Source organism: Scleropages formosus, chromosome 14 (assembly GCF_900964775.1).
Source record: "Scleropages formosus chromosome 14, fSclFor1.1, whole genome shotgun sequence".
Taxonomy (NCBI): domain Eukaryota; kingdom Metazoa; phylum Chordata; class Actinopteri; order Osteoglossiformes; family Osteoglossidae; genus Scleropages; species Scleropages formosus.
Window position 1 is genome coordinate 6053699 of NC_041819.1, and position 27299 is coordinate 6080997.

The following is a 27299-nucleotide window of genomic DNA, read 5'->3' on the forward strand; positions in this document are numbered from 1 at the left end:
TAGTACGTAAGAAACCTCACAGACTTACTGTCAAAATGTAATAACAGCAATAACGTACTAATATTTGTAATTGGCCGGGCAAACGAGGTGTCGATAATGATGATGATAATAATAATAATAATAATAATAATGTTATTCTTCTTGTTATTACGTTTCTTTACCGTTTTCTGGGGTCTCCACGACTATTTTTTAACCTCCTGCTCTAATACTGTTAGATTTACTGACAGTCAGTTCATATTCCCAGTACAAAACACAGGAGTCCCAACACTGCTGGGGGGATTCTGTCAGGGCTGCTGTGAGAGAGGGTGCTCTCATCGCAAGTTTTTCTTATGTTCTCCCAGTCACAGATAAATGGCACAGTTGGAATATTATCAAACCTGAAACAGTCATTAATCAATTACTTAATTTATCACATGTTCTTATTCAAAGTGTATAACATGTGAAATCTGCTTTCAGTGGACAGGCAACACGTGCTAGATAGACTCCTTAACTGCAGCATGAATATAATTCAAAGTTATTTCAGGAAATGAGAAAAAAATTGCACCACTTATTTAATTAACCAGTTATTTATTTAATTAATGTTGTTTCTAACTAAAATCCCTTGAATTTTCATACTGGTTGTTTAATTTTATGTTCTTTTTATCGAACGAGTTGATCCAGATATTCTCTGATGATTGGAAGATTCTTTGTGATGCCACGGGTTGGTTTTATGGAATGATTTCGGTGAGCTCTTTATAATGTAGTCACACAGGACATGTCTATTTCATAAACCAGACACCAGCCTACCCACCATAAGTCTTTTAAGAAATCACTTTTTTTTTTTCAGATGCTGAATAACCTCTGAAAGCACCGTTGCCCTGAAATTTTACAGAACTTCTGGAATTAAGCATGGTCACAAAATGTTAATCTGCCTATTTATGGAATTATCTAAAGGCATGGTAGTAATTTGCGGACGTAATATTTTTAAATTAATAGAAAAGTAAACGCAGACCACTTGTTAACCTCTCTCTACCTTATACATCTGTAACTACAAAATATGCCATCCCTGTTTAATAGTCTTTTAATTAGTATCACATTGGTAGTCTCAGAGTTCTTGTTATTTTTAGTGTAACCATGTGTGACCTACTGAATAAATAGAGAAATAAAAAAAAAACATGGTCTTCTTTTTACATGGAAAATCTCAGTCAGAATCACCTGAAAGGTTCCTGTGTAAAGGGAGTATTACTCTGTTACTGTGTCAAAGTAAAGCGGTATATGAGTTTACCCATTTCATCGGTGTAGGTCTGGTAAAGTGTTTTTCTTATGCGTTACAACAGAAGGACCTCTTCCGGGACTTGTCAGGTGATAAGTCCATGTGCCTGACCACAGCACTACCTGCTGTGTAAAAATAACTCCTCATTGTTACTGTTGGGTACGAATTTAAGAGCTACACACAGGTGACTGGATGTCTGATGAGCTGTAAAAGCAAAGGTGTACCCCAACCCCAGCTGAAAATGCTGAGCTCACACCAGTCCTGGATAATACACACCCCACTTCTGTGGAGATTTGAGCACAGTGGGGCCAGTTGGTCAGATATTCTGTATAACAGTTTTTATTGTGGTTACAACCAAAGCCCAAGATGGTTTTGTGAATTTAACCTTCTGTTAAACTCTGCAAAAGGGAACATATGTTTATGAGTTATCAATTGCAGTTCCTTAGGCTGCTTAGGATATTCACAGAGCACATGGAGAAAATGTTCATATACTCACTCATTCACTTTCATGAGCCACTTATCCAAGTGTGGAGACAAAGTGGTCCCGAACCTATCCAAGAAACAGAGGGCTAAGCAGGATCCCTGTCCTTCACTGTACAGGCACATGTATAGTTATGCTCATGTTCGTAAAAGAAAATAATCTTATCATACCTGGAAGAGTTTGACTTATGTTGTCAATTTGATTTCACACATTTCATCACAAAACATATTTTACTAGCCTTTCTCTTTATGCTTCACAGAACAAAAACAACATACCTTTTTTATTTATTTATTTGTTTAAGTTAAATTGGTAAGTTGTTTATTTGTCACATGTATTGTCCAGTTTGCCTGCGCAAAGCTGAGATTTGGCTTCTCTGATCAGAGAGCCCATTCAGCTGTGGAGCAGTGGGACAGAGTGACACAGAGGTGTTTCGGGTTCCGTACACTTGTAAATGCAGCCTTGGCCAGTTTTGCAAAATATACTTAGAAATCCCAGACTGATGAGCGGTCGTGGAGTGTTTTGGAAATCACTTTATTGGACTGTGCCGAATACTCTGATTGTTGGCATAAACCAGAGATGACCATTGCGAGGGACAAATTGCTGCACATTCGGAGTGCTCTAAGGTTATGAGGTATATAATGGATGAAGGGTGAGCGGTCACTGATTGGTCACCTACAGCAGACCGCCCCCCAGGCTGCATTGATGGTGCTCACAATGTCACAGCGAGGAGCTGCACTGGGTCGCTTTCTCTCTCCATGGAGTTCCTCTGGTGACGGGGACACAAAGATGTTGTTTTGTTGTGCGTGTGACAAAGCAGACAGAACTGCAGCGCTTGCGCCTGTGAATAGCAGAAAGGCAGGAGTGTAGCGGTGGCTCTGAGGACACACAGGGCCGATGGGCTCATCCACTCCTTTACTGTGATAGACCTGGCTTTCGGCACCAACAATTGGAAGGCGTGTCCCGTGCTCAGGATATGAGGGCAACAATGGGTTAGTCTTTAATAAAACTTTCCCCACAAGTCTGTCAATATTGTGAGAGCAACCGATGAAAGGGAGAGAAGACGCTTATTATGTGGACATGCCTCTGTACCTCTTTGATTTGCACTTTCGATCCTTTCAGTGACAGATTTCATTCATTTATTCGTGACAACAAGGAAACGAGCGCATGAGTACCGTGGCCCAGGACACACTGCGGCCAACAGAAGAAGTTACTGATACAGCTGTCTTCAACTCATTTATTTACATTATTTTCTTTCCTAATTGCCCTGCCTGTTTAACAAGCTTGCCTTAAGAACATGGGGAAGTGACTTGCAGTGATTCTAAATTCTTATTAGATATGTTGGATGAGAGATACTTCTCTGAATGCTGGGAGAAAGTGCAGCACTTTAACATTTCAGTTATCCCAGTTTGTGACCTGTGTGACCAAGAAAAAGGATGGCTTAGAATACACCATTTACCAGCAAACTTGACTGCGTTTACTTTTCCATGATACGGCTTAGACGTGGAAAAGTATGTATAGATATAAATACATTTAATAGACATTCTCTTTACTCATGAATGGAAACATGCCATTTATCATACTCTTACAATGGACAGAGGGAGGCTTCCTGTATTACCCTTGGGGAATCAGAAACGTTAAATATAGGAAAACAGTGGCTCTGTACATGAATTTCTCCTACAGTAGTCTCTAATTATCTTATATTTTCTTCAATATTTTATTTTGGACTCATCTGTTCGTTATAAATGTCTGGCTCTGACAAATTTCATGTACCGTGTTTGCTTTTCACTCAAGGAAAGAAAAACATTTTTAAAATGTAGTTCTCTGATTTTCCTTTAATATGAAACAACTTGGGAAGGAATCAACCCTCCTTTACTGCCCGTCTTATGTGTGGACTTTTTCATCAGTACAGAGCTGATGAATAGACGTCTCTGTGGCCTGGTTGCACCTCCCCATGCAAACCTTTAAACCATGACAGACTGCCAGTAAATCTCTGGTCTCCTGTGCTCTTACAGCTCTGAGTTTGAATGAACTAACTCTCCATATACCGTCCTGAATCTCAACTTCATGCAACAAGTACTAGTGAAGACCCAGGACATGTAAGAGCAAAATTATAGTAATTCATACAGCATGCAGTGGGAACAGTGGGATTGTATATTTTAATGTCACAATGCATTGTGGTGGAGTAAATGTTAGAGTGGAGTGAAAGTTGTGCCTGTCTGTAACTGTAAACCAAACTTTTCTGTTTTTCTATTTAAAAAAGGCTGTAAAATAACATCTTACTATGAACAGAATAAACAACAGCCTGTGCAGTTGTTAGAATATAATACATGACAGGGTGGAGATGCTGAACAATGTACGTACTTTATTTTCCATTGACTTCATAGCCTGAAGGGATTTATTACATATATATCACGGTTCATGGTAAAACGCAACTAAAATCAGAAAATTACTACATTTGATTGACAACTAAAATCAGAAAATTATTACATTTGATTGCTCTCAGATCCACTGAGATAACGAAGTGAGGGCAACCAAGTGGCCCAGCTAATATACTAATTCTAATTAGTCATATACTAATTACCATAATATGCTTAAAATCACAGTAGCTTCTCAAATATTGCGTACAATATTTGTAAAATTACCCATTCTGCTTAAGACAGTTGTAAGCAATCCAGTTACTGGATATTTAATGCAGTTAAATGTCAGTTATTCATTGAATGAGTTTTGCTGGACTACAGTTTGTGACCTTTTTAAGGAATTAATCAGATGCTGCTCAACCAAAGAAAACTGAACATTTATCTGCACCACGGTACAATACAGAATGATATTCACATAATCCTGTGCATTCTATCATTGTTTTAAGCAGCTTGATTCAAAATGATTCTGCAGTGTAGTTTAGAGTTTATGCTGGAATTAGACATAATTGTGTCTCTTGTGGCAAGTTATACACAGAGCGCAAGTAATAATGTACAGGAGACCAAAAAAGCATCAATACTTTTCTCATCAACCAAAAGGCTTGTTAAAAGACACAACGTACAATGCAAAAGTCTGAAAGCTGACTTGGTACCAGGAAAAGTATTCTCACTGGGTCTCTCCGTAGTCCTGCTCTTGGCAGTTTCAGTGTATGTAGGGGGCTATAAGACTTAAAATGTATTTGTTGATTTCATGATGGAATTGAACACAGATGTCTTTGCTTAATCCACTCCTTAGCTGCTAGTTTTACTCATTACCATTCAAAAAAGAAATCTCTAACAAACATTGGATTTATAAACCTGTCCTTTGGCATCTTATTTTTGTGCACAAAGATTTTTTTTTCTCCACCTTAAACAGAGAAAACAGGGGGTGGGGTAGCTGTTTATTTTTACTCAGGTGACCTCTGTTTGTATAGGTTTTAAAAAAGCAATTATTACATAAAATCTCCGGAATGTGAAACCTCAATATGATTTCTTGAAAATAAGTAGAAGGAAAAACCTTGCCGAGGTTCGAAAGTTCAGCGTCCCGTTATAGGCCTGGGCGCACATGAAGTTACCTGGCAGAAGCAGGGTAAATATTGGCCTACGAAGCTGATGGTAGCATATGTGTTGCTCTGTTCCTGGGTCTGTAACATGTGGTGGTTCATCTGCTTTGAGTTGGCTTGACAGTCGGAGAGTATGTTCACAGAAGTGCACCCAAGGTGTTTAAACAGTGTAACATGTTTTCTTTGCACGCTGGATGGTTGAGGGTACTCTAATATCCATACAGAAACCTTACCTCAGAAATCTTTCCAATGACCTGAATGCGCAAAGCACTTTACGGGCACAATGTGGCATCAATTTAAGCTCTGTGCTTTGCGAGAGTGCATACTCTCTATTGAATGACGTTTAACCACTGAAATATAACGTTTTGAAAGACCAATTTGTCATTTTCAAGCGACTTTCTCGAAAAATACATTTTCTTGAAAGCATTTCAAGTGGTAAAATTTGAGTGATGTCTGAATATGAGACATTTGCGCTTTGCATGCAGTTATCTGAATAGGCAGGTAGTACATTTCCTTTGGGGGGAAAAAAAGGCATAAGAGAGGCGCTCTTTCTGAAATCACTGCTTCATGCTATTCACTGGGAATTGCCTCTTACTGTGTTGATTGCATTACGTTGAACGAATCTACTTTGCAGCGATGTGCATCGAAAGTGCGGCACTTACGGACTCTGAAATTATCGTTTAAAACATGGTAGGAATATAGTCTTTTGTGTGCGTGTGGATAATATATGACAGCGCAGCCCACCTGGGTTCTTTTCTCACACGGCACTGGCTATAACACGTACCTTGTTCCAGCGCCTTGTGTATTCGGGACCACGGAGTCACACTGCAGTGGGCACGGGGTCACAGGGAATCCTCTCAACGCCAGTATGTGACAGATTCTAGAACCACACGGAATATGGAACTGATGGAACCGCTGTGATCTCCCGAGTGCTCTGCTGTGATGAAATTGGTCGGGAATGCAGCTGTGACTTTTAAGGGATCAGGACCTGACCTATAATTATCCCCTGCTGGTTTGGTGAAGTGGAGGGGTCAGCCTGGGAACAGCTGGTGCATCGTCCCGCTGAGCCCTGCCCCTGCCGAATGGTGTCATGGATTGGATTTAGCTGTCTTACTGCAGAGATTTGAAGGCCCAGATTGATGTGCCTCACAAGTGTCCACTGTGTTGCCTGCATCACAATTTGTCAGTAAGCTTGAATTCTCAAAACTGTGTTTCAGTAATTGTTATCAGATGTATGAATTGTTGTAAATGGGTTTATATTATATTGTTTGAATGTGCCAAATTGATTTCTTTTTAATCGAATGCAATATTTATGGAGCCAACGTATTGCTGATGTCATATACAGCAATAAATTGTTTTTGCTGTAGTGAATAAAAAACAGAAACTCTGTGCTCTATTCCAAATCCAAATGTGTCCTTGCAATGGAAATGATCGATTTAAATAAACCATAGCCTGTGGTCCAGTCATGTCATCTCTCATGAATGCTTTTGAAGCCTGGAAGCTGTTATCCTTGACACCAAAAGACATTACACTCACTGGAAATGGATCGCAAGTAAAGTTCTTTAATGATAAGGCCTTTCACGACATTTCTCAGGGATTTCTTTGTGCGGTACTTTGTGGGAGAAAAAGCTTTGAACTTGACATTGAACATATACAGGCAAGTTCGATCTTCCCGATACAGGTTTGTAGAAAACACCTATTCGAAGCTTTTGATGACCATTATTTTGAATATAAGATCAGATTGCAATGTGGGGATTAGACTGATCCCTGAAGTGGTTTAGATTTCTTTATAGTTCATGAATATACAATAATTGAATAATTGCTCTTTTATATATATACTTTATACAGTATATACATAGTTCAAGAATAAAGAATAATTGCTTTTCTGTGGAGTGGCTATTCAAACTGAATGTGCACACAATTCAGAGTCTGTACAAAATCAAAACTACTATGTAAAATAGCTTGGATTCTTTTCAGCTAACATCTCAAGTGAGTGTAATGTTATGTAATGCATTTTTACTTTTTTAAAAAAAAAAAAAACTATGAATAAAAAATGTATTTTGACTGCAATTTAAAAGGCCTTAAAAAACACAGAAAAACAGGACACTTATGACAGCTTGGGTGCTGCCAGGTGCCCCGGGTGACTCGATCCATCCACCTCCACACCTTCTGGTGTAGATCTGTGCCATCCTCCCCCCCTTGCAATTATTCGGATCACTCAGCTTTGCAGGTTTCTAATGCAATTTGTTTTAAAGCAATGGACGTTTATTTTTTAAAAAAAAAAAAAAAAAAAAAAAAAAAAATTTAAATAAAATGAAAATCCTCTGTAACTGAGACAAGAAAATCAGTGTTTTAGTGAAATGGCATAAATGGAATGGAACAGCCAAAATTTTCAAATCAGTTTTTTTCCCCCCACAATGAAAGATGAAAATGGCTCATAATTAATAAGTGAAGCGTTGTTCTTTCAGGGATCACTAAACAGAAAACTCCTGTCTTTCCCTGTAAAGGACTAATTTCATGAGCCCACTTGCTGTGAGTTGGACCGAAGAAGAATCACAGCCAAATGTCTGAGTTCACTGAACCCATAATCTTGCACTTCCAGGAGAGCTGGAGTAAATTTATGGCATGTGCAATTTACGAGTGCCTGGAGAAGTTCCTGTTTGAATGACCTTTGCAACGTCAGATGGTGAAGCCCACTACAGAAACCAAAAACGAACCAGAAATGTTATCTCTGATCACAAACACTGCAGCTCTAACATATATGATACTGAATGGCTGGTTGTGACACTTGGAAACTGGGCTTGATTCTTCGGGATTGTTTTTTTTCTCTCTTTCTTTAGTGAAGAACATTCTTAAGTTACAAAAGTGGTTTCTTTATATGTGTGTTATAAGCATTAATAAATTAAAATCATAAGTCATTTCATACTTTGCTGCATCAAATATTCAGAATTTCTGAAATATTTACCTGAAATAATTCAAGTGAATATTTACTACTTACTTTACTATTTACCTGAAAATACTAGGCACGACTTTAATACAAAGTGCAGTGTATTCACCCAAAGCAATATATAGGCAATACTGTATAGTGAAATCCAGATGCTGAATTTTTTTCTTTTTATTTTCTTGTTTCAGAATAATGGATCCCTGGTTTGGTGCCAGAATCACAAACAGTGCTCAAAGGTAATATAACAAGAAGTAACAAGACATGTTAATGTATGTGTTAAAATCTTTTTCAAATTAAAATTTGCATTTCACCAAAATACACGTACCACAATGTAATGGTATGCTGTTGTACGGTATGTATGATTCGTGAATATTCCATTGTATCACCCCCAAGAATGAAGGGGATCTTGCACATGTTGAGAAAGGCATCTCCTTAGCATATGGTACCATAGATGGCTTCTCATCACTTTACATTCTCTGTGCATCAACTCTCAAACCTGTACTTACAATTTAGTCAAAAATGCAATATTTTAGCTTTGTAAAAATTTCCATTATACCATTGCTCAATCACAACCTTTATTATAGAAGTAATGGATTTTAGTTGAAATTTTAGGTTCATTTTGGCAGAAATTTCCCCTAAAAATGTTTGACCTGAAATGAATGATTATTTACTGTACAAAAACAGAAACTGAAAGAGTAGCACTAAAGGAGTTTAAAACTTAGCTATTGATGTCTGTTCAGAGAATTTTTACTCATAAATATTATTAACCAAGTTTAACATTGTTTTAAATTGCTTTGGTTAAATTTCTGCATGTCTTTTGTATTCCTGTGTAATACATATTTTAAATGCATATTTGACTTTAATGAAATTCCTTATAGTCAGCAGTTAAGCAGGTTCATGCAGGTTTAATCTTCAACATATGAGGTAAAACAAGCAATTAACTTTAAATTTAATAAATGTTAAACAAAATGATGCTTGGTAATGTGAAACATTTTTTGACAGGTTGGGTTTATTACTGGTATGTCAGTGATTTCTGTTACCATGACAACATTACACACTTACCATATTTGCTTACAGGAGCTGGATTGTCCTGTCATCATAGAGTATTCAGGCCTAAGGAGTTGTACTGTTTAAGCAATGGCAGTGAAAGAAAAGTACTTTAAAAGCAGATTATTCAGAATGGAATAACCCACATATATTGCAGCACATAAAATAACATGTACACAGTGTCAAAAATATAAAAAAAAATTCCAGTTAGAGTGGTGTTGATGACAGCGGAGAGCACATTGCACATGGTGTATTGAGTGCTCCAGACAGAGTATGATTTGTCAAGTATGCTGATGTTTAAGATTTTTGTTCTATAAGACTGCATCTGTTCATTTTTTTATTTGTTCACTGTTTCCTTTTCCTTCAACAGTTTTTTTTTTTTTTTAATGGCTGTCAAATACATGTAATTGTTGAGGTGATGACATCTAGGATTTCACTGTTGTTTAATTTACTTGCGTGTTTACTGGAAACAAGAATGGATTTGTGAATGAAGCAGGCATTCTTTTTTAATGTGTGTTTTTTTTTTTTACCTTTGAATGATAGGTAAATTACAAGTTATACGTAGCAGTATTTGATCTGGAAACCGCATATAATTTTGACAGACATGACAGAAAGTGCATGACAACTTTTATAGAAAAAAAAAACAAATGTGAAGTATAAGTGGCCCTCTCTCTCAAAGCTAAACTGAATTCAGTAGTAATAAATAATGAATCTGTGTGATTACTTCTTTCCTTATGATGCTTTTTCAAAGCAGGTATTTTACCAACTAAAGACCTTCTACAATGACCAAGTTTAGCTTTCACTTTAGTTGACAACCAAATGTATGAACAAGGTCTTTCGCTGTGGGCTGTGGATGAACGAATAGGCAAGGATAGTGTGAAATTTCTTAACATTTGGCTCTGTGTCAGATTTTACACTTAATTATACATAAGAGAGTCATGCTGTAGTAAATCTTTGCAGGAAGGTTATTGCATGTTTTCTCACTTCCCTGATGTCCCTCGATGGATCAATACGATATCCTTCATCTATCTTCAAGTACCACTAAACCACACAGATGTTTGACCATACTGCTTTTTGAAAACCCCAGGGAGAGTTTCCTTTAACCCTTGACCCATGGCCAATTAAGAGGTCACTTTCAACAAAGTGGCTGCTTAAGGTGTTTTAAGTAAATCCATTGCTAATTAAGGAGCATTTCCATAAAAGCTTTGTAAGATGGATATAAATGTAATTGTTCCCGGTAATGGGAAGTGAAGAAAATCATTAGTCGTGTTGGACTGTACTGTATAACATGTAATTGAAACCAAATGTAAGGGGACATACACACACACACACACACACACACACATACACATACAGAAACCAAGAAGTGTATGACTGGTGTCCTTGTTTTGGCAGTTCATGTTGAAACGTGGAGGAAAAATACGGAGTGAATGCGTTAATACCAAAAAGCCTTTTGGCAGGACTGAGAAAAATGAGTTTGTCTTTGTTGAATGAAGATGAAGTTGTCTGCGGTCAGTGCTAATGAGAATTGCGTTGGGCCACTGGAACCGGCTTTAACATGGAAATAAAGCTTCTTTCAAGGTTTGCTTCCTTTGTTTCCATTGTAATGCCAGAGAACTTGGTACCTTTTTTCCACGGTCATGGCCAGTATTCGCTTTTGGCAGTAGCAGTTCCCAAGTTGTTCATCATGAGAATTTTATGTTTGAAAAGGATCTGGCTGTTTGCATGTCCAAGCACGACACAGTCTTTTCATAATTGCCCTTGTGCACTGCTTAAGCTGTAAAAAAGAAAAAAAACACCAGTTTTTTCAATGCCGTGTTTCTGCTGTTGTAATGTCTGTCATTTCACTGGTCTCTCCATTCTATATTAAGTTAAATAATCGTGGTCTTTATTTAGGCATGCCATTTAGTGTGGTATACAATATATCAATAATCATTTTAAATATTGATTTTCTTTGTTATTTAATATCTCAACATATCAGTTCAATATTGATTTTATTTGTTATTTTTATCTAATTATTTCCAGTAATGTTGGCATATTCATTTTCTGTGCCAAAGGATTAAAAAGATAGAGAAAGGAAAAAATGTGCTTGGTTTGCAAGTCCGAACACACCTCCCCCTGTTTACCAAGAGAGTATTTTAAGTTGAATAAAAAAGTTCAAAGCAAACAGTTCCTTCATAAGTACATATGCTGTACAGTTTTGGCACAAATGGCCTGGCAGTCCTTGATTTGCCCTGCTGTTGATGAGTGAGGCAATGTAAACTCTGAAGTCAAATAAGAAGACAGACGTGGTAGCCAAAGCAAGCTTCCATTCGCCCTGCCTAGGATGCCTGTGGTGATGAAGCCATCCGGAGCTGCTCTGTGGGCTTTGTTCAGAGCTCCCAGTGGGGTCCCTGCACAGTGAACGCCTGTGAAAGGATTAGTTAATGATTTAAACAAAGACGATCTGACCCTTCTTCTGTCTGTCAGTGCCCGAGGAAGTCAGAGCTTCCAGCTTTCATTTGTGACGGCATAGTGATTTTTTCCCTCGTTTCCTGCATGGTGTCCACAATTGGCCATGTAGCCTGCCTCCCACCATGTTCCCCCTCCCCATTGTCATGATGATTAACCCCGATGCCCTCATGCCGGGGCAGATAGAAGGGGCATTTAGAAGTGCCAAGGAGTCATTAGCATGTCATAACACTGGTCATCCCCTCTGAGCCCCCCCATCGGGTTTGGGGCCACAGGCCTTTGTGGAAGCCATTGTTACTCCTTTTACTGCTTCAAATGAAACCACTTGAAAAAAAAAAGAAAAATGGTCCAAAATTGCCAAACGTTGGAAAACTTGCAAGGAGCCCCTCTTTGTGTTGAGCTGAAGTGGATCTGGATGCTGTTCAAGTCCACAGATTTGCAGTTCAGAGGACACAAATAGGGGTGCTTTCTTGAGAAGGAGCAACCCAGGCACGAAATCCAGCGCCGGAGTCCAGTCTGGACAGCCGAAGGCACCAGTGTAGCCTGCAAATAAAAAATTCATATCACACACCACTCTTTTCAAGAAGGGGATTAGCACTTAAGCACGGCTGAATTGGTTTGTACAAGATATGCTCTTTGCTTCATTTTTTAAAATAAAATTACAATACAGCCAGTGGCGGACGAATACTCCAGAATTAAGCGCTATAATCAGCAGTGACTTTCTTATATATATAATGTGGAAGGAATTTAAATGTTTTTTGCTCAAAGTCACAATTTGTGGGAAGTTTAGGAAGAGAATCCATTTGTTACTGTGGTTTCTCTCAACGAGTAAAGCCAAGTCAAAAACATCTCCACAGCGGAAACTTTCCATCACTCCCCTGCTCAATAGTTTATATTGCAAGTTGTTTTATAGTATCTGTGTAGCATCACCGGCACCAATGCTCTTCTGGAACAAAAAAAAGGTTTTGATAATGGTTATTCAGCTGCAATGACTCATCTGATCCATTCAGGCAGGTGTGGAGTGATATATTTGAAAATAGTTTTTTTTTAAAATTTTTTTATATGTGAAAAATTTGAAGATATGTATTGTGGAATTCAGAGCCACAGTGTTTATTCAAAATGCACAAGCATTTCCTTGACATGTTGAGCGCAGGAATAAAAGTCTAATTCAGAAGTGTTAATTATTCATACCTTGACAGGTGATGCTCTTGACACCTGCAGCAAAATTCTCTTACCCTTGGTCAACGCTTTCGTTCAGCTGGCACTACTGTTCTCCCAATAGGTAAAAACACGTGTTACCACTTCCTGACTATGGTCTTCTTTTGAGGATTTACTCCAGGGTTGCCGTATGGTTTTATAGTCCATTGTGTTTTGAAGTGTTCTGAGAGCCCTTGTTCCTTAAAAGAAGCTCAAAGAACACATTGCTTTGTGGTTGTTCTTTTTTTTGGTTGTCTCACTGAAAGTAGTTCTTAGCACCTTTTGGTCACATAGGGGTGACACCTCTTTCATTCTCATTTCTCATGGTGGACCAGTGACTCATGATGAATCACATACCTGAATTAGACCGGTTCTGCGGTGCTCTAGTGCAAAATGTCGGCATTAAGCCAGCGCCTATCTCACTGAAAATAATCTTGTCAGCTTTTGTTGCTGAACTTCATATAGACACATTTAGCGAAGCCCCAGTTGTGTAATTGACACTGATCTCTCTGACGTTAGCATTTGTTCATCTGAGCTGTTTGGCAAACTCTTTGCTACAGCTGATACGCAGTACACCTGTGGGTTTTCGAGAGATTATGCATTTGAGTCGGGCGCATACATTTAAAAAGACCATGTTAAGTTTGTGACATATAAGACATGATTTTTTTTTTTTTTTTTGTTATAATGAGAAATGCTCTGTACTACTTTCCCACTGGCATATTCCTAAATTTAGGTTTGCTAACATTTCTTTCCTTAGCTTTTTTTGAGATTCATGTAGTTTTATATGGGTTAACTGAATAGTATTTTATATCAAAGCTGTGCTGTTTGTGCTGTTTCCGCTGGAAGTGTGATACCCCGGTCATTCTGGATACTGGGCCCATGCTAGGTGTGTGGGTGGCGAGGTGGACTGGTTTAGGGCCGGTCAACCCACAGCGGGGACGAGGCTGATCTAGTCACGGCTGTTAACTTTCATTTGTCATGTGGGACCCACACTGTTACTCTGCTGTCTCTGGGGTTCATTATTCACGTGGTGGGTGGTGTGGAAAAGCAGGGAAGGCAGGAGGGATGGAGGGGATGGGAGGGAATAGACAAGAAGTAGGGGCAGCTGGTTAGCCAAAGCAGTCCTCACTGTGCTTTTTTTTCTCATAGTGTCAAAACTGTCACTGTAGAAGTAGAGTAAGACTCTTGAACAAGGTGCCACTGGTAGCAAGGCCCTACAAACAGGGATCTTCAGCAGTTTGTTATACATTTTTTTGTAGCCAGGGACTACGTGCTGAGCTATTATTCGTTCATTTAGGTGATGCTTGCCCCCAAAACAACTAACAATATTACGTTTGTGCACTAAGCTATTCAAAGTTTATCCATTTATACGGTTGAGTAATTTGTACTGCAACTCTTCAGGGTAAACACTTTGCTCAAAGATACTACAATTGGATGGGACATTCAGACCTGCAAGATTGTGGCTTTAGTCACTATGGCACTTGTGAGTAAAAGCAGAAAGGCAATGGAATGGTTTGTCTGAGTTAAGATTATATTTGTTTTTTTCCCGCTGCTCTTTGTGTCTAAGTTACAAGGTATTGAAACCTCAAAATAAACATAATAACCAGTCTGTTACCAAATATTTTGGTCTCCCCAGACAGGCCAATGTGATACTTTTGTGAATATGTGTTGTTCTAGTGGTGTATTTTTAAAGAGGAAAGCCCTTCATCCTCTCAGTAACAACGTCCTCTCCCAGTGCGGGAGCTTGCACTTAACCAACTGTTTGTTTTTCTTCTGTCCATTACAAGTGAGCTTGTGTCCTGCTTTCTTTTGGCCCTGCCTCTTATCTGCACCTAAACCTTCCGTTTACGACTCTTTTGGCTGCCGAGACTCAGTTATCACAGGCGGCTGGCCTACTCGTAACAAGAAAAAGGAGAAATGGAGGAAAAATAATCTTTGGAGGATACTGAAAAATTCAGAGAAGAGAAACAACACACTCTTTGAATGTGACTGTAGATCATTCGATACATGTTTCACATATAGGATGGATGACAATAATGGTCTTCCAGGATGTAGACTCCAGAGTCAGGTGTTAAAGGACATGCCTTTGTTAATGTGGCCATAGAAGTGTTTGCTTGCAGTTATATGTTTTTGTACCTTCTTGGTGTTATTGTGCATATTATGGAAAAATACTGTTTTTTTTTAAATCAGAATATACACAGCAGTCAGTGGCTTTGGACTGGCTTAGTTTTTCTGTTTCTATTGTAGGATTCATATTTATTCTCGTCTTTGAGAACTCCTCAGGGCCTCACTGTTCAACCTGCTGAGATGTTTCTGTTTTTTGCTTTTTTCAAAACATAGTCTATTTTTAGCAAGAGGCCAGAAGAAGAATTCTAAGTTTTTAGTCCCCCTTTGGCAGAAATGTCAAAGGACTAGGCACCGTAAATCAGATGTCAGGCTGTGCGGGGTAGCATGGCAGAGAGGAGTCACTGCTCTTTCCCAGGACCGAGGCAGTGAAGCGGGGCACCTGGCTCCTTATCAGCAACCTGCCCACTCATGATGAATGGGTTCTGTTCAGTCTCACGGTCATGAAACGTAAACTGGTGTCCTCTTCAGGAGTGATGAATCATGCCAATGTGATATTAACATGAACATTTATATTCACATCCATAGTGAGTGTCAGGTTGTGAAGATTTCAGATTCTTAGGGTCTTTCTTCCTGTTACAGTCAACAGTGTGGATCCTTTGAAAGCACCCCACTGTTGGTAGATGTTGTATTTATTCGTTCAGACGATTCTTTTCTCCAAAGCAACTTCTACCGTTAGGCTACTTACAACCATTTACCCATTTATATAGCTGGGCAATTTTTACTGGAGTAATTGGGATACATACCTTGATTAAGGGTACTACAGCTGGGGGTGGAATTTGAACCTGCAACCTTTGGGTCCAAAAGGCAGCTGCTCTAACCAATATGCTATGAGCTATCTCACTAAGGGGGGGGCTATGAACATTTCATCCTACTGTAGACAATCGGTACCTTGCCCAAACTAGCTTTTTGGCTCATAAATAAGACAAGCTCTGTTTATGTGCTGAATGTATAATTAATGGAGCCAGGCCCCGCCCCTCATCCATTCTGCCAAAATGGCCCTCCTGGGCTTTTTGTTGTCTGTTCCTCTAACTGCATTTTAAGTGAATAATTAATGTGAAACTCAAAGACTGTTTGTGCAACACCACCTGCCAGGTTTTTTTTCTCCACACTCCTCTTCTCAGTCAGCACTACAAGTGAGCATGGTCTGGAACTGTAAAACTGGGGAAACAACTTAATATTAAACATGTTATAATGAATCAAATACAATTATAATAAAGCAGCAGGGTATACTAGAATTTTCTATAATCCGACTGAATTAGCTCTTTTCAATGCACTAGATACTGTGAATGGAAGGACTCTTCAAGGCCTTTCCTGCTGTTAGGAAACACAGAAGTCTGGTTATAATTTCATGGAATTACAATATCACAACTGGTTTTCAGGAGAGCACAGCAATATTTGATTTTCAGCATGAAACAAGTTTGCTGAAGCTGCCATTAGAGGAATGACATGATTGCACTTGAAAGCACTGGAAATGTATGGAGATCCAGTTCACTTTCATGTTTCATGTGGTGCAAAACTAGGTAATGGAAATCCAGGGAAACAATGTGGCCGATACTTTGTGTGGGTTTCCTACACCACATGAGAAGAGGCAGGTGGAGAATAGACAACCTTTCTTCCAAATGTTTAGTTTGTGGTGGCGGGGAAATGGCCTTCCGTGAGTGTGGTCTTTTTGACTGCTCAGTGAACTCTTGACCACACTTATGGAAAAAGACTCGGTAAACACTGCTGCTGCTACAAATCAGAACAGATCTTTGAAGAGGCAGTCATGTTCCAATAGACCAAGACTTGCTCCATTTTCAAAGATTGGTTGAAAAAGGGGAAGATGCAAGTCATCAAAGATGGTATCTCGACTCGAATCCTCCATCTTAATCCGTCGTCCCCTTTTGTGGCTTCAAAATGGCTAATCCATGCACACCTGAGCTGCGGTAGCAAGTCAAGGCTGCTATTCCGAAGTGCACACCTGTGATGGTTCACAGGGAGCAGAGGGAAAACAAGAAAAAAGGAAATTCTTCAACTCATGGCTGTCCTGTACAAGGAAAGATTAGGTCTTCATTCATCCCTTTGGCATGGTGCTTTGAATATTGCCACACCTGCACAAAGATAATAGTCTTATCAAAACGAACAGAGAATCTTGGAACAGGTGCTGTGCAGTATGTTTACAGTGCACTTACTGTTTTTTCAGAGGGTTTTCTGGCTCTGAAAATGCCAATGAACACTGATGGAAGAGTTATTGTTATTGCTTGTTTATAGTTATGAGAATATGCCTGGAATGGCCAGACATGATTTGGCAAGAAGGAGCTTTATATGACCAGTTTACATTTATTTATTTAGCTGACATTTTTCTCCAAAGTGACTTACGATGATTTACCTATTTATACTGGGCAATTCTGGATAAGTAATAGACTCAATGGTTCTATAGCAGGAGGTGGGATTAGATTCTGGATACTTTTAGCCCAAAGGCAGTAGCTCTCAGCACTGCAATATGAGTTGCTTTGCTATACCAAAAGTTTACTATAAACAAAGATATAACCACATATATGTAAAAAACTGGCAAAACTACACATGGAATACACATGGAAATTTACCTTCAATATGAGCTGAAAAGTCAAAGCCACAGTATTTGGCAGTCTACTTTCCTCTTCTTTTGCAGCTGCAGAGCTCTCAATCCCAGGGCATTCACTTCTTTATGTCCTCTGTGAACCTACTTCAAAAATTTATTGCAAGATTGAAGTGTAATATATTTTTTAAAAAGACCTGGAAATATGATAATATTGTGGGAGATTGAATAAAAGTGAGCTTGAGGAGAACGGAGCGCATGGCGGTGACAGTGAGGTCCACACGTGAGTAATGGAGCTTAAAGGAAGTACACAGGAGGCCAGGAACTTTGAACCCCACACAAAAGCCCGGGAACCTCACGGAAGGCCAAGGCTTAGGATGACAGGAGGCAAAGGAGGAGTCGATAAATCTGAATAAATATGACGAGATGGTGAAATACGACTAGATGGGAAGTAATAAAAGCCCCCATCTTGAAAAGCGAAATGCAAAGTGAAGTCAGGAACCGTGACTGTGGTGTACACCCGCAGAATCCACCGCATTGATACTCCCTCTGCTTGCTGTCCCTGATGTCCTTCCAGCAAAGCCTGACTCCATCAGTGGCAGAGCAGTAATTTAGCAAGGGGGGAGGTTGAGAACGACTTGTCCAGACACTTCCATTGTCTTGGATTGATGCATTTTTGGGAATGGAGGCTGTGTAGATACCTACAGCTCTGCTTGCGAAAAAAGGCATCTTTTATCCCTGCTGAAAAGACAAAAGTTTAGGTTATTGATTTCCATGCATCCTAGTACATCTCAAAGTCTACATGAATATTTACACATTGCTCCAAGAAGTACTTTTAAAAGTACTGATAATTAAGGAACAGCATAAGATTTTCTCTTTCTTTTCCAAGTGTCCAAAAGACTTAGACTCCTTTGCACATTATGTCTTTGACAATATTTACATTTATTTATTTAGCAGACGCTTTTGTCCAAAGCGACGTACATCTCAGCAAAAGTACAATTTATGCATTACATTGAGAGAAGGAGACATAGCTGCAGACATGAAAGTCTCAAGCAAACCTAGTTCGTTACCTACCACTTGCTGCACCGAGGTTCATCGATCAAGTAGGTATTTGCATTTATTCCCGTTGCCAATACTGCTAAATTTTGAATGTCAGCTGCAGTAACCATAATTCTGTATTTGCAGACAGTGTCTTATATTTGTTTTTGTAACTTTTCTACATTATAAATAAGTACATCTTTGTATTGCTGGAGTTCATAATGCAAATGCTGGTGCAATTTTTATGATATACTTCATCAGCTCTGGCATGATCATTCACAGACTGATTAATTCAGTTTACCTCTTTCACTCTATTATTGTACCAAACCACTTTATGGTTTATATGGACTTTTAATATGGCTGCATGAAACCGTATCCCCCTGTGAGACATTTGCTCTGGGATGCCCCCTTGTACAGTAAGGACTATCCAACCTTCCACAGTGAAGATTGTCACTTAACCTCACTTTCACTTGGGCCCCTGCTAAAAGCCTTTCAAGGTTACCCCGATGCGTCAACAGCAGGGATTTTATCATGCCATGAAACTGGAATTGAAAGACCCTCATTGTGGGTCCTATTTATACATTCATAAAGTGTCACTTTGTGAGATGGTTGATAAGGACACAAAGTAAGGTAGCGTGCTACACAAATCGTTTTGTCTGGGGTCATACAGAAGGTCCACCGATCTCTCTGTCTGTAACATGAGAAACCTTTTTTTAAACATTTTTTAAAATAATCTAAATGTTTCATGTACCCTGTAAACAGATCATACAACCAGTAGATCTCTTCAGCCAGATGTTTACTTTAACATGTGGAAAATTAACAATCTGTAGTGATCTGGACTGAGATACATCTAACCAGTTCACTAAAATACTGACATATTTGAATTTCTTTCACAATTTGAGTGATTAATGCCACTTTGTAATTATACAGTATAGCGTTCTTATACTCGCTTGGCAATGTGTCTTGTCTATCATCACGGTTTCCTTTTCCCACTGAAATGTCAGCTTGAGGGTGTGGCAGCTGGGAAATATAGACAGATAGTCTGTTATCGGCACACCTGTGCAGGGACTTTGGAGCCAGTTGTCAAATGATTATCTGCAGACTTTTATGACAGATCCACTTTCTTTTTTTCAGCAGACCCACAAGACACTCAACTGTATAAACCTGTCGGCTTATTTTACTTTGTTATTTTTAGGATGTAAGTGTGTTTTTCTTTATTTGTCTGCGGTAATCTTGGCTGGTGCTAAGACTGGTGTAAAAGTGAAAAATACTTAAATCAGTAAAATTCAAAAATAATTTGCCTGTTTTGACTAGATTTGCTGCCAGAATAAGTTCAGATAATATGTTAAAATGTGGGATACATGGAATGCCATGCGTTTAATGCCTTTTGTGTGACTACTGAAATTCGAAAATCCTGAATTCTGACACCTATATTCTGTTGAAGTTAAATGACTGATGTGCCTTAGAAGTTGTTTTCCCAACCTCCCTTAGGTTGATGTGTTGTATGCACGGACATTCTATTTTTTTGTTTTTTTACTTTGATCTTACAGCCTTCACTCCTTCTCTCCCTGGAGATTGTGTTCATACCAAAGACACAAAGCCTTTTCTGCGGGGGGAAGAATCAAGCTTCATACCAGGGCTTATGTGTATATATAGTGATTTGTAGCAGGGATTTGGAGGCTTTGGTCTGTGTATGTGCTGACTTTAGTTCCTATAGAGATGCTGGTGGAGCAGAAGTAGTTGTTCCATCTGTTTCTTGTCAGTCCAAGGTGCCCTTGAATGCTGAGCACCAGAAGAGAGGTACTGATTTAGGGCAAGGACAAATGTGTTGAAGCCATTGGTCACTTGCTTCTGTTTTATGATAGACCTTTGTACAGCTCTATAAGAAGTAGCTGTTTTGCCCCTATCAACACATAATGACTCCCCTTTTCTCAGCTGCTTTTTACTACAGAATTATAGATTTCAAAAACAGTCAATGTAGGAGGCCCTTTGGATGAATCACAACAGTTCCCCCCCCCCCAACAGGATTTTTTTTTTTTTTCAAAGGAAATGTTCAAGTGCTGAGCTTGCAAGTATCACTTGCACCCTAATTAGTGGTTAATGGGATGATAGCTCGTTCACATAGATGTTTAAACCAGCAGTTACACTTTTTATGTCCTCACCGATACTCATATACTCAGCTAAAAAACAGTACATCTCAGACTGAATTACATACAGTACAAGGCTTTAATTTTTGTGATTGACTTGTTTGGAGTTGTAGATATGTGACAGCTCAATGACAACAGTGTCAAGGGGGCAGCTCTTAGAAGTGCGGTCTTTGTACCCAAAGGTCGCAGGTTTGATTCCCACTTCCAGCTGTAGTACCCTAAAGGAAGGTAGTTACCCTAAATTATTGTTATGCCCTATTATGCCCTATTGGGTGGCACAGTGGCACAGTAAGTAGCACTACTGTCTCACAGCGGCTGGGTGGTGCGAGAGGACGTGGGTTTGATCCTCACTCAGTCTGTGTGGAGCCTGCATGTTCTCCCCATGTAAGCATGGGTTTCCTCTGGGCGCTCTGGTTTCCTCCTACAGTCCAAAGACATACTGTTCAGGTTCACCCACAGTGTGTGAGTGACAGAGAGTGTGTTCCACTGATATATGACCCGTTGTAACTAGTGTATCTAGCAGTGTAGTGAAGTGTGGGCTGATAACACTATATAGAGCTCATTATAAGTCACTTTGGAGAAAGGCATCTGCTAAATAAATGTATGTAAATTGGTCCAGTTTAATCTACTTAGCTGTATAAACAGGTAGATATTTGTAAGTCGCTTTAGAGGAAAGCATCATAAAGGATATTTGTTAGCATTTTCTTTGACAATTGACTGGATATAGATTATTATCTATAGTAATCTGTGGGACAAAGTAAGAAAACCTTACATAACGAGCCAGCTATTTTGATGGGATGTGTGGAATTGATTGTTACCAAATATTGTGGCCATTCTTTGCTTATATGCTTTTTATCTGGTTTTACTATGTTTTCAAAGGTACATTGAAATTCACTTTCCTGCATTCTATCAATCACTTTTTGTCTTTCCAATTAGAAAGGTGTGATTACCGTATGTACTTTATTCAATTCATTTCAGTTTATTTTTATAAAGTATTCTTTTCAACAAATTGCTATGATGACAAAGAACATTGCATAACCCTCTAATGTGTCAGTAGCAAGCTTCAGTATTTGTCAAGATGAAGGACTGACTTTTAGGGAGGACTACCAGTATGAGCTGTTATTAACAGTTTATGAGCAGGGCAAGTGAACTTGACTTAAAGGCTTTTAAACACCAGCTATGGTAAATGTTTGGTGGGCAAAGTGCAGACCTGTGGAACTGTTTCCAGATGGAAAAGAATGCACAACATGATATACATTAAATAGTTTCACAATTCTCAAGGAGTTTTTTAGTAGTATAGTTTATGTGCATTTACTTTTGTAAAGTAACAATGACAATTATAAACTTCACACATGGTTTTGTTTTATATATATATATATATATATATATATATATATATATATATATATATATGGTAAAAGTGGGAATGACTTTGATTGAATGTTACTGGCAGGTTTCTGGTGTTGCGGTTTGGGCAGACACGTTAGACACACAGGAGACATTCTTCAGTGGTTTGGGTCTGACATAGCACTTAAACTGGAGTAGTTCTGTTTTGATTTGGGTCAGGCTGAGTTCTGTGGTGGTTTGGGTCAGACACAACAGTTTACACAGGAGCAGTTTTGCGGCTGTCAGGGTTGGACATGGTGGTTACGAATGAGCTCTCATGCAGCTCTTGACTCCAGGACATCCTCACCTCTCACCTATTACAACATTAATAATACCTTCACATTCTATTAGGGTTATGGGGTTAAAGGTATAACAAGGAAACATGAAATTTGAAAGCACTTTGAAACTGGGAATGGCGATATTGTTGTAATGTGTGTTTACTGCACAGATTTACAGATTGTCCAGATTGCATATTCCTGCCTGGTATCACTTTTACGTGTTTTTTGTTCCCCTGAGCTGCCTCTGGCTGATGAAGAGCCTTTGCTTGTTGAGATGCCTGCAGAATGGAAGGTTTGGCATGATTGGCAGGTAGCAGGGAGCGATTACTCCACTGGAGCGCTGCCCTTTCATGTAGATTTGTCTCCAAGGTGCTGACACCCTTTTTTCTCTTCCCTCAGTGCCTGGAGCCCTGTAAGGACTCGTGGGACTTGAAGGACAGCCAGTGCCAAGACTTGTGTGAGGTATGTTTGTCAATGCTGTTGTGTATAGTGTCGTACACACGTTGTTCTCAAACCTCTCAATACTATCCTTGTAAGTCACCTTGGACAAAGGCTTCAGCTAAATAAATCCCCTCAAACAAACCCTTTGCATACTGTTTTTCAGACCAAACAGCTACAGCCTTGACTTCTTTTCTTAGTCTTTTATGCACCATTTCTTCTCTTTAGTCTCTGTTTCCCAAGAAGCACTATGAGTGCCTGACAAGCTGTGAGTTCTTGAAGTCTGTGGAGACAGTGAAACAAGGTGATTGCCCTGCCCCAGAGAGGGCCAGTGGCTTTGCAGCTGCCTGCGTGGAGAGCTGTGAGGATGATGCTGAGTGCTCAACGGTCAAAAAGTGTTGCTCCAACGGTTGTGGGCACACGTGCCAGCTGCCTAGGAACCTCTACACAGGTAAGGCAAACAATGGCCTTGTTCACATTAAGACTGAAATGGACTGTTTAGTTTATGATCATATGTCTATTGCAGCATGCCCAATCCATGTTCTCATCGTGACTGAAAGTACACACTTGGAAATCCACAAAAATGATATTGAAAATATTTAATTAGGCTATATAAATCTGGCAGTAGCAGGGCCGTGAGGCTGCAGAACCACATAGAACCTCACTCAGAGACTCTGATTGCTGTGCTGCCAGCAGCAATAACAAAGGTGCAAACTTAGGGTAAGGCTTATGGCCCACGGTGCTCAAAAGAACACAAGAAGCAACAACACTGGTAGAGCTCTAGTTTCTGTAAGGTGCGAGAAGTAATCCAGAGTCCTTGTTGGTGTCACTTGTTAGTCATATAAAATTGTGTCAGTTAATGAATGATTCCCTGGGAAGTTAAGCATGACAGATGGAATAGAGTCTCACCAGGCTGTGAATGGTATGATTAGATTACATAAGATTATGTTGAGACAGTGCTCAAACCAGTACTGTTTTAAGACAAATGTATATTAGATACTGGATATTGGAAATAATAACATGCAAGGCATTGCCAGAATTAGAATCTGTGTTGATTCCAGATGTGTCTGTTATGTTTTCCATAAAACATATGTAATTGTTCCTATGTGTCCAGAGTCCTTCTGTAGTGGTTGAATGATCTTCGTTAAATGATGCTGGAAACGATTATCCGGAGCGACAGACCTGAAATGAAGCACTGCGTCCACAAAGATTATTCTCAGATGTACATGAAGGTGGAGATGCCCAGCAAACAAACACCCGTGAAAAGGCCAAACCAATAGCTCTTAGCACTTTTAAAGTTTAAAAAAGATTGGCTGATGTGGGGAAACTCGGATTGTGCTTTTTTTTTTTGATTTCAGCATTCTTCACCCTAATTGTGTCCTCTCAGATTCTGTTGTCGGACAAGCTTTATTGCACTCATATGTTTTCCGGATAACTCTGGCGTAGCTTCTGGGATGTCTCAAAGGCAGTGTGTGTATGAGCTCCCTTGACGTGCCTCCCTGCTCAGCTGACTGCAGTTCTTACAAAGCATCAGTCGCATGTTGCATCTGACAGCCAGTGCCAGATGGAAGAGTCTCACATTTTTCTCTTCTGGCAGCTGAGGACACACGTGCCCTGGAAACCCTCGATGGCCAGCTCAACTCCCAGACAGAACAATGTTCTGCTCAATCCAGTCTTCTAGGGTTATGGCAGCTTACAAAATAGCACACACTTGAAACAAATAATGGAGTGTAGAGCAACCAGCATTTAGAATTGGCTTCTTTATGCTTTTATTCATATTTTAGCATTCTTAGAAAACTGGAGTATTTTGAGAATGAGAGCCTAGGGCAGCAGGAAGTGAAATGATTAAGGTCACAGACTTGCACTAGTAAAATTACAAGGCATTTGAATTAAAAGCATTGGTTAAGCAAGGAAATAATATAGTAGTATTTACTGAATGTACATTAAATGTCCTCAAAACAAAGCTCTCTATGATGTTAATAAAGACAGTTTTTAGAAAGAGATTACAAAATTGAAACAGTTCCACTCAACAGGGTCCATAAAAAAGTCAGTTTTTTGCTGAGTGATATCCACCTCTGGCAATACTGGAACAGGACATCAGTTTCAAACTTTGATTGATTGCTTTTTTAATTACAGACCTTGATAACAGTGTGGGAATGCTTTCCTGCAGAGTACATCACATCTGCCAGAACATATGGCCTCATCTAGCTCAGTTAACTTTCATCTATGGACTATTTCTCTGATAGGGTGACAAGATCCAGGGCAGCAGGGGGCCTCATCTCAAACATGTGTTGCAGTAGTATGATCCTTCTGGACAGAAGTGCGCCAGCAAGATGGCTTTGAAAAACTGAGACAAAGGCATACCGAAGTAGCACGCTGAAAGCCACGGAAGAACTGATTTGCTCTGGATGACAGTGCCTCACACAAATGTCATCCACTTACCCTGAGATGCCGCAGAAGGCTCTTAAAAAGTAGTTCAAGTCAGGGGAACTTGTGCTGATACTATAAACAGATCTTTGATTACTCCCTATCGGGAAATCCAGTCTTTACGTCAATTGAGTTGTACCTCCATGTTATTTTAGGGTGGAAAGTGAGAGGGTTATGACTGGATTGCAGATTCCTTAAGTCTTTATTGCGGAAATGTGAAAGCTACACCGATAAGAAAGGCTGATTGCCATAATTGCTGTGATACAGGAGCTGCAGTGTCACTGAGAGTGTTAGATGAGGTAAGCTGAGCAAGTGGAAAATAAAAACCATGAGCAGGATGTTTGGCAGGGTGAAGTGTAGCACTGATCTTTCAAAGCAGGATTTTAAGGCTGGTTTTGGCTCGAAGACATAGACTGGGTGTGATTACTGTAAAAGAGTCACATGCCTAAGGCATCAGTGTTCTTTTGAGTGTTCTGGTCCTTTGGCTTTGAGGGATGTGGACCCAAGCAGTATGAGAATGCTGATACTCTGGGATTGTGACTGTGTCATATTCAGTGATGTGGTGGTTCACAAGGCCTGGCCACAAGCCTCATGTAACTGTAACATACAATGACATTCTGTGACACTGACCCTTTTGCACAGTCAGGAGTTCCTTAACTTGTGAGGAGCTCTTGAGAAAAAACAACCTCGCTTACATCTGTGGTCTTTATTATCTGATCTTTCTTATGTTAAGGTTGTGTATAATTTTGTCATATGTTTGCAATCAAAATTCTCTAGCATGTTCCGCTGGAAACTTTTTCAAAGGAAATAAATCACAAGAGACATGCAGGTTAAGTGAATGATGAGCGGCTCTTTCCGGTCCCTTGGGGAAGGTCTTTCTCTTTTGCTATACCCCACCTCAGGTGATTTACTGATGCGTGCAGTCTTTCTCTGCATTTGTAAGGGCACTCTTTGAACCTCTCATTTATGGAAACCAAGATCCTTTATTGAAACGCTATTCATTTTTCAGTACATTTTCATGACAGTAAATTATTAGTGAATACAGAGTCATGGTATGTCATAGCTGTGGACTCAGTTAACCCATGCGTTCAGTGATTATGCGGCCTGTGTCTGATAGTGGAGTTTGTTGTGTTGATACAAGTTTAACAGTTCTAATGACACGAAAAGTCATGAGTTCCAATGTATGCTTTTTGATAGTGTGTCCAATAGGTTGCACCTCCAATGGGCTTTGTAGCTCACTCATCCATCTGCATGTAATCTATCTCCACTAAAGTGGATCCACAGTTCAACAGTCTTACTGGCTGTTGAGCTGCCAAAATACTTAACTGAGAACAGATGAAAGCGATCTCAGTATGCAAATCTTCAAACTCACCAAGTTTAATGGTCACATCCTTATTATCTATCATGTAATGAGGAAACAGCCTCAGTGTAATGCATTCTTGTTTCCAGAGATGAAGATTTAGTTGCAGGAATGGCTCTGTCACAGTGTAATAGTTTCTCAGTGATGACAACTGGTACCCTAACCACAACTGTGATCCTGCCCCTCAGGAGTTCCTCTGAAGCCCAGGAAAGAGCTTACCTTTACTGAGCTCCCATCGGGTCAGCTGGAGATACGCTGGTCCTCCAAGTTCAACATCTCAGTGGAACCCGTTGTGTATGTGGTCCAAAGGAGGTGGAACTATGGCATCCACCCCAGTGAGGATGATGCCACTGACTGGCAGACAGTCATGCAGGTATGTCAGACCCTCACATGGCAGCATATAACTACAATAATCATTCAACATATACTCATTCAGCAAAGTGGTGAAATATTGCCAAGAAATTAAAATTACATTTATTTCTCAGACGCTTTTCTCTAAAGCGACTTCCAGTGAACTCCATGTACTGTTACCAGCCCACACACCTTATTCACCAAGGTGATTTACAGTGCTAGATACACTACTTACAATGGGTCACTCATCCATACATCATACTACAACATACTATGGGGGAACCTGAACAGCATGTCTTTG

General features: G+C 39.6%; 1 protein-coding gene across 1 annotated transcript in view; it reads left to right on the forward strand.

Moving 5' to 3' along the window:
* Nucleotides 1–27299, forward strand: part of LOC108920452 (anosmin-1-like) — a 44380-nt gene that overhangs the window by 357 nt on the left and 16724 nt on the right. The window contains exons 2-5 of the mRNA XM_018729210.2: nucleotides 8383–8430; nucleotides 22822–22884; nucleotides 23089–23311; nucleotides 26836–27020. Of these exons, the coding sequence (XP_018584726.1) occupies nucleotides 8383–8430; nucleotides 22822–22884; nucleotides 23089–23311; nucleotides 26836–27020 (519 nt within the window). The remainder of the gene's footprint in view (nucleotides 1–8382; nucleotides 8431–22821; nucleotides 22885–23088; nucleotides 23312–26835; nucleotides 27021–27299) is intronic.